Source organism: Eucalyptus grandis, chromosome 5 (assembly GCF_016545825.1).
Source record: "Eucalyptus grandis isolate ANBG69807.140 chromosome 5, ASM1654582v1, whole genome shotgun sequence".
NCBI classification, from domain to species: domain Eukaryota; kingdom Viridiplantae; phylum Streptophyta; class Magnoliopsida; order Myrtales; family Myrtaceae; genus Eucalyptus; species Eucalyptus grandis.
The window spans coordinates 9,911,281-9,926,200 of record NC_052616.1 but is presented as its reverse complement, the minus strand read 5'-3'; the positions used below and the strand labels follow the sequence as shown (position 1 = coordinate 9,926,200).

The following is a 14,920-nucleotide window of genomic DNA, read 5'->3' as shown; positions in this document are numbered from 1 at the left end:
TTTTGAAATTGGAAGTCCGGTTATGTCACAAACCTTATTAGGATCATGGGATAATTTTGTGAACTTTAATTGGACTCAATTGGAAGATAATTGATTGGAGACTTTATTGTACAAAGAATTGGACCCCGGCGGAATTTGAAGTGCAACCATTGAAGAAGTTATGGAGGAAGTTAAGTTAGTGGATGATGACATCATGGGATGATGTCCTGGGTGGCCAAAGTGAGGGAGATCTTGACAAGTGGAGGGCCAAGATTTGCCCCCACACCCATCAACATCATCTTCCTCCTTGGTTTTGGATTTGGTTTTGAAAAGAAGAAAAAAAGAAATTGAGAGAAGAGGAGGGGGAGGAAGAGATCGACGGAAGCAACTCGCTGACACCGCATCTCCGTCCGTCGTCGCCCGCCGGAGGGACTGTCGCCGTTCGCCACGCCACTGCTTCGCCATGCCGCCGCCTTGCCGTGCCGCATGCCGCCTGTTCTTCTCTCGGTCAGGCGCTGTCGTCCACCACCTGGAAGCCACCTCCGTTGCTTTGCCATGGCCGGACTGCGGTGGTGAGCCGCCTCCCAGCTCACCGGGAAGCCACCTCAAGTCACCGCCGTCCTCCTTCACCCATTTTGCGTGCCCCCAACCCTCCGTCGCCCCCACGGCCAGCCAAGGTCAGCTGCTGGTTTTGTGGGTTTCTCAGCCCCTTCTTGGGCCGTTTTGGTTCCCTTCTTGATCCCGAAAGCCCGGCCCGCCTTGAGGAAAGTCGATCCTTGTTGCGTCCTCTCGCGTGGAACCGTTTGGCTCATCGTTTGGGTGAGTTTACCTCACTAAACCTTGATTAGAGTGTTAATGATGCCCTAAGTGTGTTTAGTTTAAATTAAGTAAGTTTAGGTGGGTAGATTAGTGTATTTAATTATAAATTGGATTAAGAGGTTGGTTTATGTTAAAGTGTGTTTAATTAAAGGTTAAAAGAAGTTATTTAAAGTTAAGCCTTGATTGGACATAATAGGATTTTAGTTTTGAATTATTTAAGTGCTTCAAATTCTGGAAAATATAATATTATATTATAATCCGAAATTATTAAAATATTAAAAATAACGGAAAAATTATTTTGACCCCGATTGCTTAGAATTTCGTGCCGATCACTACTTTTTGTATTTAGAATTTAAAATAATGATTGATTATGGCAAATTGTGTGTGATTACGATAAATATGGATTCTTTATAAAATCCCAAGTGTCAAAATTAATGGGAGATTGGCCGTGATTGACCACCTATTAGAGGTTGTGTCCGATGGGGCTGTGATCGACCACCTATTAGAGGTTGTGCCCGATGGGGCCGTGATTGACCACCTATTAGAGGTTGTGCCTAATGGGGCCGTGATGGACCACCTATGAGAGGTTGTGCCTAATAGGGCCGTGATTCACCACCTATTAGAGGTCGTGCCCATCGGGCCAAGATCTACCACCTTTTAAAGGTTGTGCCGAGTGGGGCCGTGATGCCACTAATTCTAATTTTGCCGAGTGGGGCCGTGATTGCCACTGGTTGTTAAACCTTCCTATAGGGTCATGATTTGAAGCAGTGATTGATTTGCTAGAATGACATGTAATCGGCCGAGTCGATTGATCGCTGAGACGATCCAAGTTGTTGAATTGTTTTGATAATGTGATGGTGCCACAGTTTTCTGGTTATCATAATTGCACATGGTTGAATTATATAAACTGTGCTAACCTGCAGATGAAGGCTAATGCAAGGTAAGTCTCCTTGATGTCGTGGTTAGGCCACTCTGGGGCGTATTTACTTTATAATAGGGGTTTAGGAGGGGTGAACTTGATGAGACAAAGTCTCATCCCGGTTTGGGGAAAATATTACAGGGTCGTAGATGGCAGCACCCTCGGAGAAGAGTGGCATACCGATGGAGATTCACCGAGATGACGCAGAGTGCTCCCGACCCCGGAAGTCCTTGGGTCTATCAGTTGGTTAGGTCCATTGTCTGGGTCCAAGTGACCGTGGATGTCAGAGTACCTTATATGTTTAGGGCTTGGTTTCGTTCTAGGGCGGATGGCGTTAGGGTTGACCCACTGGATAGCATGGACATTCTGTTGACTGTGATGGACGCCATTTTGGGTGCAGGCATGGCAGATCTTCCTGACGGTGGAGTGATCAATGCATCGCCTCCGGTCTCTTGGGTGTCAGAACCTAAGGATGTGGGATCGACGAACCAATTCGACTAGTAGTCATAGGGCTGTTCTCTTTTTTTGTGGACCGATCCTTAGTGTGTAGACTGGCCCTTTTTTATGCACATAGTCTCTGACCATTTTGGTTGTATGTAAACCCTGATTGAGTATATGAAAGTATGTTGGTTTGTATTTGAATTGTTCTTTTTTTATTCCTGCTGTCATATCCCGTAAATTATTTGTCAAGGGTTTCTTAATACGTTCCGCATGCGCATAATAAAATAAATGGGGTCGGCGACACTACCTGATAATGTCGCATTTATACGACCATGGTGGGTTGTTCACGTGTCTCGGGGCTCGGGGCGTGACAACTCCGTTTAAGTGGTATCAAAGCATGATTTGTGTATGGAGTGATAAGGGCGATGAGTCATGGGATAGTTAGTAGGAAAAACTTTTCATATCATAATGCATATGATTGTTAGTTGTTTGTTAACATGGTTGGAAGGTTACTCAAATTCTAATATGGTATTGGAATTCGCCAATAGGCGTCTGTATTGAGCCTGTATCATGAGTGACCGAGTGCTGAGAGCTGCTAGGAAGAAAGCAGCAGGCCCCGTGTTTCGAGGTGGGTCTTCGTTAAGGGCCGGTGCCCGTGGTGCCCTAAGAGGAGCGCAGGCTGGGACCAGTGCAAATGGTGCAGCTTTGCCTCCAGACGGTGCAACAGCCCCAGAGGATCCGAGGTTTATTGGAATCATGCATATGCTTGAGGCGATGAGAGACAGGATGGATCAGCAAGCCACTGCTATCGCCACCCCAGTGAACATCGCCAATGCCGCCAATGCCATTGCTACTACCACCGTAGCTGCCGCCGCACCGGTCGCTAAACCAAAAGAGGAACCTGATGAAATTCCACTTGAGGATGTGGCCGCTGGGAGGCCTAGACAGAAGTTGGTACAACATTTTCTGAGGTTGAATCTGCCAACGTTCACGAGAGCAAGAGACCTCGAAGCTGCAGCATTATGGATCCTGGAGTTAGAGAATGCCTTTGAGTTGCTGTTGTGCATTGAAGCAGAAAAAGTCGTCCTGGCAGCCTATCAGTTGAGGGGGATCGCAGCTACATGGTGGAAGACTAACAAAAGGATAGTGTTCCCTGAAGGTGTGGTTCCATAGTGGAATGCTTTTCTTGAAGTTTTCAATGAGAAGTACTTTTCTAATTGTGCCAGAGAGGTGAAAATGGCGGAGTTTCAGCGCCTTCGTCAAGGTACCATGTCAGTCGATCAGTATGAAGCGAAGTTTGCCGAACTGTTGTAGTATGCCCCTGAGTTGGTCCAAATGACCGTCGACCGAGCTCGAAGGTTTAGAGATGGGTTCCGACCGGAGGTGAGGAGCTTGTTGGTACCACTAGATCTGAAGGAGTACAATGACCTCTACAAGCGGGCCCAGCTGATTGAGAAAGACCAGAATGAGAGAGCTGCCGCATCTGGGTCACGGTTTAATTCAAATAGAGATGATAATCGGTTTGGGAAGAGGCCAATGCCTGGAGGAAGGTACCCTGTTCCACCCAACAGGAAGGGTGGAGTAGGGAAGTTGTCATCAAGCTACAATGGAGCATGTCGTTCGTGTGGAAAGTGACATGGTTCAGCCCCGTGCCCTCTTAGGACGGGTGCCTGCTATGAGTGTGGCTAGCAGGGTCACATTGCTAGGGTTTGTCCCAGGAGACAGATGAGACAGCCTCAGTTGTCGCTGCCGCCATCGCTAGGTCAGAACAGAGGATTCGCACCACATATCGTGCCGCCGAGTGGATTGTACCAACCTCCAGCTCAGGGAAGGACTTATGCGCTCACTAGAGGACAGGCGGAGGATGCGCTTAATGTGGTCACAAGTATGGTCTTGCTGAACGACCGACCTACTTATGCTTTATTTGATCTTAGAGCTTCGCATTCGTTTATAGCTGAAAGATTTGTTAAGTTGGTATAATTAATTCCTGAATTGTTGGAGTCTGTGATTAGCATATCTACTCCGTTGAAAGATAAGGTGTTAGCTACAGTAGGTTGCCTTGGTTGCAAGCTAGTGATTGGTGAGCGAGAGGGGATGATAGATTTGATAGTCCTAGCCATGTATGATTTTGATATGATAATTGGCATGGACTGGCTCACCAAGCAACGGGCTAAGATGGACTGTTATCGCAAGGTGATTCATTTAACCCATTAGAGGGTGAGAGTTTCGAATTCATTGGGAGTCGAGAAGGACCCTCGATTTCCTTAATCTCATCGCTTGAGGCAACTCGCTTGCTAGGCAAAGGTTGCCAAGGTTACTTGGCGTCTGTCGTGGACATGACAGTAGAGGAGTCGAAGATAAAAGACATTCCAGTGGTGCGAGAGTTCCCAAATGTGTTCCCGAAAGAATTACCAGGTTTGCCGCCAGAAAGAGAGGTAGAGTTTGTAATTGAGTTAGCTCCCGAGACCGAGCCTATCTCCAAAGCTCCTTATCAGATGGCCTTGTCAGAGCTTAAGGAACTAAAGTTGCAAATGCAAGAGTTGTTGGATAAAGGATTTATACGTCCAAGTGCATCACCTTGGGGAGCACCGGTGTTGTTTGTGAAGAAGAAGGATGGTTCATTACGCTTGTGCATCGACTATCGACAGCTCAACCAGGTGACAATTAAGAACAAGTATCCGTTGCCAAGGATTGATGATTTGTTTGATCAGCTTCAAGGAGCGTCAATATTTTCTAAGATCGACTTGAGGACGGGGTATCATCAGCTAAGAATCAAGAAGGAAGATATACCGAAGTCGGCGTTTCGCACTCAATACGGCCATTACGAGTATACTGTGATGCCGTTTGGGTTGATGAACGCCCCAGCTGCTTTCATGGACCTGATGAACCGGGTGTTCAAAGAGTATTTAGATTAGTTCATAATTGTCTTCATCGATGACATCCTGGTGTATTCAAGGAGTACTGAGGATCATGAAAGGCACTTAAGAATAGTGCTTCAGACTTTGAGAGATCACGAGTTGTACGCTAAGTTCAATAAGTGCGAGTTTTTGCTAACTCGTATGGCTTTCCTAGGTCATGTTATCTCTATAGAAGGAATTTCAGTGGACCCAGCCAAGATTGAAGCAGTGATCAACTGGCCGAGACCGACTACAATGACAGAAATCATAAGTTTTCTGGGTTTAGCAGGGTATTATAGACGGTTTGTATAAGGGTTTTCAGTGTTAGCATCGCCGATGACGAGACTGCTGAAGAAGGAAGAAAAGTTTGTATTGTCAGATAAGTGCGAGCGTAGCTTCCAAGAGCTCAAGCAAAAACTAACTACCGCACCTGTACTTACTATTCCATCTGGTCCAAGAGGATTTGAAATCTACAGTGATGCGTCGTTTAAAGGATTGGGTTGCATATTGATGCAGCATGGTAGGGTTGTTGCGTATGTGTCCCGTCAGTTGAGACCTCATGAGTTGAATTATCCGACGCATGACGTAGAACTTGTAGCGATCATCTTTGCCCTTAAGATTTGGAGGCACTACCTGTGCGGAGAAAGATTCCAAATCTTCATTGACCACCAGAGTCTTAAGTACTTATTCTTTCAGAAGGAGTTGAATATGAGATAGCGCTGATGGATGGAACTCCTAAAAGACTATGACTGTGAGATTTTGTATCATCTCGGAAGGGCGAACAAGGTCGCCGATGCATTGAGCAGGAAGTCTTCAGTTGCACAGATGGTACTCAAGGAATGGAGTCTACTCGAGGGAGCACGAGATTTGGGTTTCAAGTTTGAAGTAGGCCACCTTTCGAACCTTATGGCCACCCTCAGAATTGAGCCAGAAGTACAAGTCAAAATCAGGACGCTTCAGCAGACAGATTCGGATATTCAGAAAATCGTACAAGAGGATACAGAGAAGAGGAAAGCTGACTTCCAGATTTCTGAATATGGAACATTGAGGTTCCAAGGACGGTTGGTTGTACCTGACGATGTAAAGCTTAGGAAGGAGATTTTATCATAAGCGTATCGTAGTAGTTACAGCATTCATTCTGGTAGTATCAAGATGTATCCGAATCTGCATCAACACTACTGGTGGTGTGGCATGAAGGCGGACATCGCCAAGCATGTCGCCAAGTGTTTGGCATATCAGCAGGTGAAAGCTCAGCATTGCAAACCGGGAGGACTGTTGCAACCCCTTGAGATCCTAGAAGGGAAATGGGAGCATATCACAATGGACTTCGTGACGGGACTACCGAGGAGCCAGAGAGGAAATGATTCGATTTAGGTAGTAGTTGACAGGCTGACAAAATCGGCTCACTTCATTTCAGTTCGAAGGGACTTGAGTTTGGATAGACTCGCAGATCTGTATGTACATCAGATAGTTTGTATGCATGGAGTGCCGATTACAATTATTTCAGATAGAGACCCGAGGTTCACCGCCGCTTTTTGGAAGAGCTTGCAATCCGCTTTAGGAATGAAGCTGTAGTACAGTACGGCCTATCACCCGCAGACTGATGGCTAGTCTAAGAGGACAATTCAAACTCTCGAGGATATGCTGCGAGCTTGCGTCTTGGACTTCAAGGGAAGTTGGGAGGAACGGCTTCATCTGATCCAGTTTGCCTACAACAATAGTTACCAGCAGAGTATTCAAATGGCTCCTTTTGAAGCGTTGTATGGCAAAGCGTGCAGAACACTAGTGTGTTGGGATGAGGTCGGAAAAAGAAAGATCATCGGTCTAGAGTTAGTTCAGTAATCAGTGGAAGCGGTTACAGTTATCAAAGACAGACTAAAGACCGCTCAAAGTCGCCAGAAAAGTTATGCCGATAAGCGTCGGAGGCCATTGGAATTCCAAGTTGGTGAGCACGTCTTCTTGAAGGTGTCACCGGTGAGAGGTACTTCCCGCTTTGGCAAAAATGGGAAACTGAGTCCGAGGTACGTAGGTCCCTTCGAGATTTTGGAAAGAATAGGGACTCTAGCGTATCGTCTTACACTGCCGCCGAAGTTGTCACAGGTGCACAACGTCTTTCACGTGTCGATGTTGAGGAAGTATGAACTTGACTTGACTCACGTTTTAAATTTCGAGGAATTAGACATGGACGACAGAGTGTCGTACGTTGAAAGCCTAGTTCAGATTGTGGATTGCAAAGAACAAGTTCTGCCCACCAGGACCTTCCCAATGGTCAAAGTGGTCCGGCAACACCACGGCACCGGAAGGAGCAACACGGGAGACCGAAGAATCGATAAGACAATTGTACCCCTACCTTCTTGTTTAAAGGTCTGTAATGGTTTAAATTTCGAGGACGAAATTTTTATAAGAGGGGAAGAGTTGTGACATCCCAATTTTTCGCAATTCTATTTTCAGTCAATTGAGTCGAACGATTCGTCTGTGCATGTAGTTCATCTCTCAGAGTTGGCCATTCACGAGAGAACTAATCTATTGAGTAAAGCAATTAAGGAATTTTACCACGTCGACTTGGGGACCGATCACCCTCGGGTCGGATGCAAGAAAATTTCCCCAAAAGCTACTCAGTGGATTAGGCGCGCTGAAATTGCACCAAATTGAATTTAACCGTGAAAATTGAGATTGAATTTAGAAATTGAAGTCCGGTTATGTCACAAAGAATAATTTTGTGTACTTTAATTGGACTCAATTGGAAGAGAATTGATTGGAGACTTTATTGTACAAAGAATTGGACCCCGACGGAATTTGAAGTGCAACCATTGAAGAAGTTATGGAGGAAGTTAAGTTAGTGGATGATGACATCAAGGGATGATGTCATGGTGGGTGGCCAAAGTGAGGGAGATCTTGACAAGTGGAGGGCCAAGATTTGCCCCCACACCCATCAACATCATCTTCCTCCTTGGTTTTGGATTTGGTTTTGAAAAGAAGAAAAAAAAAGAAATTGAGAGAAGAGGAGGGTGAGGAAGAGCTCGACGGAAGCAACTCGCCGACACCGCATCTCCGTCTCGTCGCCCCCGGGAGGACTATCACCATTCGCCGCGTCCACTTTGCTCCGCTTTGCCGCCGCCTTGCCGTGCCGCGTGCCGCCCGTTCTTCTCTTGGTCGCGCTCGCATCGTCCACCGCCCGGAAGCTGCCTCCGTTGCCGCCGTGGCCGACCGCAAGGATGAGCCGCCGCCCGGCTCACCGAGAAGCCACCTCGGGTCACCGCCGTCCTCCTTCGCCCGTTTTGCGCGCCCTCAACCCTCCGTCGCCCCCACGGCCAACCAAGGTCACCCTGCTGGTTTTGTGGGTTTCTCAGCCCCTTCTTGGGCTGTTTTGGTTGCCTTCTCGATCCCGAAAGCCTGGCCCGCCTTGAGGAAAGTCAATCCTCATTGCGTCCTCATCGCGTGGAACCGTTCGGCTCATCGTTTGGGTGAGTTTACCTCACTAAACCTTGATTAGAGTGTTAATGATGCCCTAAGTGTGTTTAGTTTAAATTAAGTAAGTTTAGGTGGATAGATTAGTATATTTAATTATAAATTGGATTAAGAGGTTAGTTTATGTTAAAGTGTGTTTAATTAAAGGTTAAAAGAAGTTATTTAAAGTTAAGCCTTGATGGGACATAATAGGATTTTATTTTTGAATTATTTAATTGCTTCAAAATTCTGGAAAATATAATATTATATTATAATCCTAAATTATTAAAATATTAGAAAAAAACGGAAAAATTATTTGTGACCCCGATTGCTCAGAATTTCGTGCCGATCACTGTTGTGTATTTAGAATTTAAAATTGATGATTGATTATGGCAAATTGAGTTTGATTGCGATAAATAGGGATTCTTTATCAAATCCCAAGTGTCGAAATTGATGGGAGATTGGTCATGATTGACCACCTATTAGAGGTTGTGCCCGATGGGACCGTGATCGACCACTTATTAGAGGTTGTGCCCGATGGGGCCGTGATTGACCACCTATTAGAGGTTGTGCCTGATGGGGCCGTGATGGACCACCTATGAGAGGTCGTGCCCAATAGGACCGTGATTCACCACCTATTAGAGGTCGTGCCCATCGAGCCGAGATCTACCACCTTTTAAAGGTTGTGCCGAGTGGGGCCGTGATTGCCACTGGTTGTTAAACCTTCCTATAGGGTCATGATTTGAAGCAGTGATTGATTTGCTAGAATGACATGTAATCGACCGAGTCGATTGATCGCTAAGACGATCCAAGTGGTTGAATTGTTTTGATAATGTGATGGTGCCACAGTTTTCTGGTTATCATAATTGCACATGGTTGAATTATATAAACTGTGTTAACCTGCAGATGAAGGCTAATGCGAGGTAAGTCTCCTTGATGTCGTGGCTAGGCCACTCTGGGGCGTATTTACTTTCTAATAGGGGTTTAGGAGGGGTGAACTTGCTGAGACAAAGTCTCATCCCGGTTTGGGGAAAATATTACAGGGCCGTAGATGGCAGCACCCTCGGAGAAGAGTGGCATACCGACGGAGATTCACCAGAGACGCAAAGTGCTCATGACCCTAGAAGACCTTGGGTCTATCAGTTGGTTAGGTCTATTGTCTGGGTCCAGGTGACCGTGGATGTCAGAGTACCTTATATGTTTAGGGCTTGGTTTCGTTCTAGGGCCGATGGCGTTAGGGTTGGCCCACTGGATAGCATGGACATTTCGTTGACTGTGATGGACGCCATTTTGGGTGAAGGCATGGCGGATCTTCCTGACGGTGGAGTGATCAACGCATCGCCTCCGGTATTTGAATTGTTCTTTTTTTCTTCCTACTGTCCTATCCCGTAATTTATTTGTCAGGGGTTTCTTAATACGTTCCGCATGCGCATAATAAAATAAATGGGGTCGGTGACACTACTTAGGAATGTCACATTTATACGACCATGGTGGGTTGTTCATGTGTCTCGGGGCTCGGGCGTGACACCTAATTTGAGTCATAGCAATAATTGAACCGTCGAGTAATTAATCAGCATAACAACCTAACCCTGCCTTCTTCTCCACAATTAATAAAGAAAGATTTTGGAAAAATTGGCCAAAAAGTCCTAAACCTCTGTTTTGCTAATTTAGTTATAAACATTTTAATTTTACCATTCTAAATTTTTTCATGTTTTGCCAATTAATTTCATTCAACCAATTTTAACCAAAAATTACTAAAGTGAATGTCAGTCATTTTACTTGGCATGACCAACGTTGACATATATATTTTTTAATTTTATTCTTTTTTTTAAATTTTCTATTATTATTATTATTATTATTATTATTATTATTATTATTATTATTATTATTATTATTATTTACTGTGGCCAGCAAGGGTCGCCTAACCCCTCGCCTAGATCATTGTGGCAACATACGAGGTTGCCTAGCTTTTGGCGGCAATGGAGAGAGAGCGAGAGAGAGAGAGAGAGAGAGAGAGAGAGAGAGGAAAAGGAAAAAGAAAATTAAAAATTTTGAAAAAAATGTTATTAAAAGTTGTCAATGTAAATGTTGGAAAATGTTATTAAAAGTTGTCAATGTAAATGTTGGCGATGTCACATTAGATTGCCGGTATCTACATTGGTAATTTTAGCCAAAATTGGACGAATGAATTTAATTGGCAAAATATAAAAAAAATTTGGACTCAATTAGCAAAATTAAAAGGTTTTGAACTGAATTGACAAAATTATAATAGGTTTATAACTTTTTAAACAATATTCTCGAAATAGTTTTTGTAGAAAAAAAGCCAAGTGAACAAGATTAGATGAAATCTTCAACAAGATTCTCAAGCTTTGATGCTCCAAACTTGCCGCTTTCACACCCGAGATTCCACTCCATATAGTCCGACACCTCGAACGACATTCTGCATTTATTTATGGTCGTTTGCTTCCTCGGACTGATTAAGAAACTAAATCCCTTCGATCTTACAAAGCCTCCACAATGTAGGGAAGCTCGCATTGGCTGTTAGGGTCAACATGCGGCCCTTAGACAGCAACCACTTCATTTAATTACGAGTACTAATGTTCGATTGCCGTCTCATGTCCTGACACGTCAGTACAATTAAGGTGTGGTTCTTGTGTACTATAGTTGGCTCTTTCGTCTGCGTTCATACCTAAAACGAGTGAGTTAAACTACGTTGGATTTATCCCAAACCCTTACGTGATTGTGCCGTGCTAGGTCTTATGGGATTGATGGTTGTCCTTGGAGAGGTCGAGGTTCATGCATTTTGCCGGGCGATGTTAAGATTGTTTGATGCTAATTGTCAAGGTGCATTTGATTTAGCATTACAAATAAGCTTTGGGTGTAAAACAAATGCCAAAAGTAAAAACTATTTGGGAAAATAGAAATTGTGTTTGGTTAAAATCTCTTTGTAAATGGATTTGAGTTGAATGTGTGTTTGGCAAAAAATTTCCTCGTTTTATATATAGTATGTAGTAAAATTGAGTAAATAATCCACCAGATCACCAAGGAAAATTATTAATGGGGTGTATTGCAAGCTGCACTTGGTCGTTGAATTTGGTGAACTTCTCTCATTCCTTTTTTTTCTGAGTTTATTTAGGATATTGTCGGACTTGTGTATCTCTTAGATATTTGTGGGTGTTCGGGATTCGTTTTTTTATCGCTTCTTTTCTTCTTATTTTTGAGATTGCGTGTTCGTTGACTAAAGACTCCAGTTTCGTTATGTCCGCGTAAGGGATCCTGTTATTCCCTGCGTGCTTTATGAAATATAATAAGCTAAAATATAATTCGGATTATGACTATCAAATTACTATTTTTATCCAAAAATCAAAATCTGAATAATCCTCGAATGCTAAAAAAGAATTTCCAGCCAAGCACCAAAATTGATACGAAATTGATATAATATTCAAGCTATTATAATTCAACTTTGCTAACATTATAATCCTTGAGATATTATTGTGAAATATTATGAATTATAAATTTTTGAAGAAATGAATTCACGCTAATTTATAAAATTACAGAATAAATTTATTCTCACAGCACAAAAATAGTACGAAAATTATTACATAATCATTTCTCACTATAATTCGCAAAGCATATACGGAATAACAGGACCCCTCGCACCGAGGTATAGATAATGGAGTCCCTTGGCAACAGCCCCAACATGCAAATCCCAAAAACAAGAACGAAAGAGGTAATAAAAACAAAATAGCCAAGAGATAAACAAGCCCGACAAAATCCTAAATAAACCCGGGAAAAAGAGAGAAACGAAAACCCTAGAAGAAGACTCTACTGCCACTTCTATAACGTAGAGAACGAAAGTGCCTTGTCTCAGCCCTAATTAGGACTGAAGCATTTGCTCAATTTCTCACCACCGCCACGGCGTGCAACGGATGCTTCATCTCGCAGGACAGCTTCAAGACCTCGCTCAGGTCGACCGGGTACTCTGCATGCTCGGCCCACTCGAACCGGCGCACCAGCTCGGCCACCCACATGGTCACCGTGGCCAGGCCGAGGTTCTTCCCGGGGCAGACCCGGCGTCCGAACCCAAACGGGGCGAGCCTCCGGTCGCCGCCCCGCACGTCCACGTCGCGCTCCAGGAACCGCTCGGGCCTGAACGTGTCCGGATCCTCCCACGCGCTCGGGTCGTGGGCGATGGCCCACATGTTGACTATCGCCGTCGTGCCGGCCGGGACCAGCATCCCGTTGCTGAGCTGGACATCCGACGTGGAGAGTCGGGCCCACGAGAGGAGAGGGCCCGGGGGGTGCATCCTCAGGCCTTCCTTGACCACGGCCTGCAGGTAGGGCAGCCTGGCCAGGTCAGCATCGGTCAGGCCTCCCCTGCTGCCGCGGGAGGCGGCGCCGGCAAGCTCTCTCCGGAGCGTCTCCTGGACTCGCGGGTGCAACACCAGCTCGGCCATGATCCACTCGGTTAACAGAGCCGTCGTGTCTGTGCCCTCGAAAATTATTTCCTGCGCAAGCGGACATTTCCTCACCTAATCAATTATAGCAAAAACGATGATACGACAAAACGGCGGCGGTAAATTGGCCTTTCCCATCTCATGCGTAGCGGACGGCGACCCGATGTTATTACCACCTTGAGACGTAACGATCAAATTAGGCTTGTCGCGCTTCAATTTCAAACCAATCAAAATGAACAACGGATATAAACAATCGAATGACCGCAGTACAACAAACTAATCCGAAGATTATTTTCAAATCTCTTAGTTTCTTGGCTTTTTCGTACGATGAATAAGGTTTGATCACGATGGAAGAGTATCATTATTTCGTCCGACTGGTCGGCGGCCCCCGCGAAGAAAAGGACCATGCTAATAAAAATTGACATTGGAAATGGCATGTCATGATTATTAAAATGAATTTGTCGAATGAAGTGACGAATTGTAAGAAACTAGGGGGAGCATGCGTAGAAAGTTCAGAGCAAGTGCGTACCCATAAGACGGCGACCATGTCATCCTCATCGAGCTTCTCGTCACCATCCAGGGAGAGCAAGACATCGACGAAATCAGCTTCGTCGGCGGCGACCTTGTTGCTGCCCTCGTCGTTCTTCCGCCGATGCTCTGCGATGATGCCGCGGACGAAGCGTTTCATCCTCAGGACGAGCCTCGCGCAGTGTTCGTCCACGCGAGCCGGGTCGTGCACGTAGCTCAGCCACGGCACGTAGTCAGACCAGCTGAACGCCCCCAGCAGCTCGAACCCTTCCCTCACCATCGACCTCAGGTCCTCCAGCTCCTCGGCGTCGCGGCCGACGTCGTATCGCTTCCCGAACACGCTTTCCATGATGCTGTTCAGCGAGGCCAGCTGAAGGTGATCCCGGAGCGCCACGAAGCAGCGGACCCTTTGCTCAGCGGCAATGCGGCTCACCATCGCGGCACAGTCAAGCCGGCGGGCTGGCTCGTAGGCCGAGACGCCGCGCGGGGTGAAGAGGTGGGACTCCGCGACGTGACGGAGGAGCCCCCAGTAGGCGCCGGCGGGGGCGAACCCGATCGCCCGTTCAAACATGAGGCTGCGGGCGGAGCGCTTGAGCGGGCGGTCAGCGAAGCCTGGGGAGGCAAGGATCTCACGGGCGGTGCACGGGTCGGAGGACACGACGGCCGGGGCCGAGCCGAGGCTGAAGGCCATGAGCTGGGCCCTGGCCGGGGTGCGGGCAGCGGCGGCGGCGAGGACGCGGTGGGGCAGGCAGTCTCGACCGGAACGGCCGCGGAGGGCGAGGAGGCTGCCGAAGATGGGGAGGCCAAGGGGGCCGTGGATGGGGACGCGGCCCTTGCGGTTCCTGCCGTGGCGCCACGCGATCCCGCCGGGGGAGAGAGCCCAAGTGAGGAGGGAGCGAACGAGGAAGACGAGGAAGATGGAGGGAACGACGATGTACGCATATTCGAGGAGGAGGTCGGAGCCGAAGAACGCAGAAAGGGCGACGATCCACCTGTAGATGGCCTTGCTGATCATCCCTTTAAGCTGGAGAGAGAGAGAGAGGGGGGGGGTTGAAGTTGGAGTGAGGAGAGAAGGAGGTGGCGAGAGAAGTGATGATATATAGAGAGCGCTTTGTTTAGGAAGGGCGATGCTTCAAATCCGAAGGTTCGTCAGAAGGGAGAGAGATGTGATGAGAAGGCTAGGGAGTGTTTTTCCATGGACAAGGGTGCATCGGCGATGGTTATTCAAAAGGGATCGAGATGTCGAAATGAATATCGAGTAGGGAGTAGTAGTTTCACGTGGGAAGAGGAGCGGGAGGGCCACACTTTTTTTATTTTTATTTTTATAAACGATATTCAGAAAAGCGATATTCGCCATCGGATGACGGAACCGACGACGTCACGTGAAGTGTGGCCCTGCTTTTGGGGACTGAAATTCCACGAAGCTTCTGAGT

The 14,920-nt window shown here is 46.4% G+C and overlaps 1 protein-coding gene across 1 annotated transcript; it reads right to left on the bottom strand.

Moving 5' to 3' along the window:
* Positions 1-12,271: 12,271 nt before the first annotated feature.
* LOC120293602 (cytochrome P450 78A7-like) lies at positions 12,272-14,502 on the bottom strand. Its single transcript, XM_039313293.1, has 2 exons — positions 13,489-14,502; positions 12,272-13,010 (listed from the first exon to the last, which is right to left on the bottom strand). The coding sequence occupies exons 1-2, from the start codon at positions 14,500-14,502 to the stop codon at positions 12,399-12,401; spliced, it is 1,626 nt and encodes a 541-aa protein (XP_039169227.1). The 3' UTR covers positions 12,272-12,398.
* Positions 14,503-14,920: the final 418 nt, after the last annotated feature.

Bases quoted from the DNA above. Each gene is read 5' to 3' on its own strand.
- LOC120293602 (XM_039313293.1), bottom strand. From the start codon at position 14,502: ATGATCAGCAAGGCCATCTACAGGTGGATCGTCGCCCTTTCTGCGTTC. The intron at 13,011-13,488 runs GTACGCACTTGC...CCGCTTGCGCAG, and splicing joins ACATGGTCGCCGTCTTATGG to GAAATAATTTTCGAGGGCAC.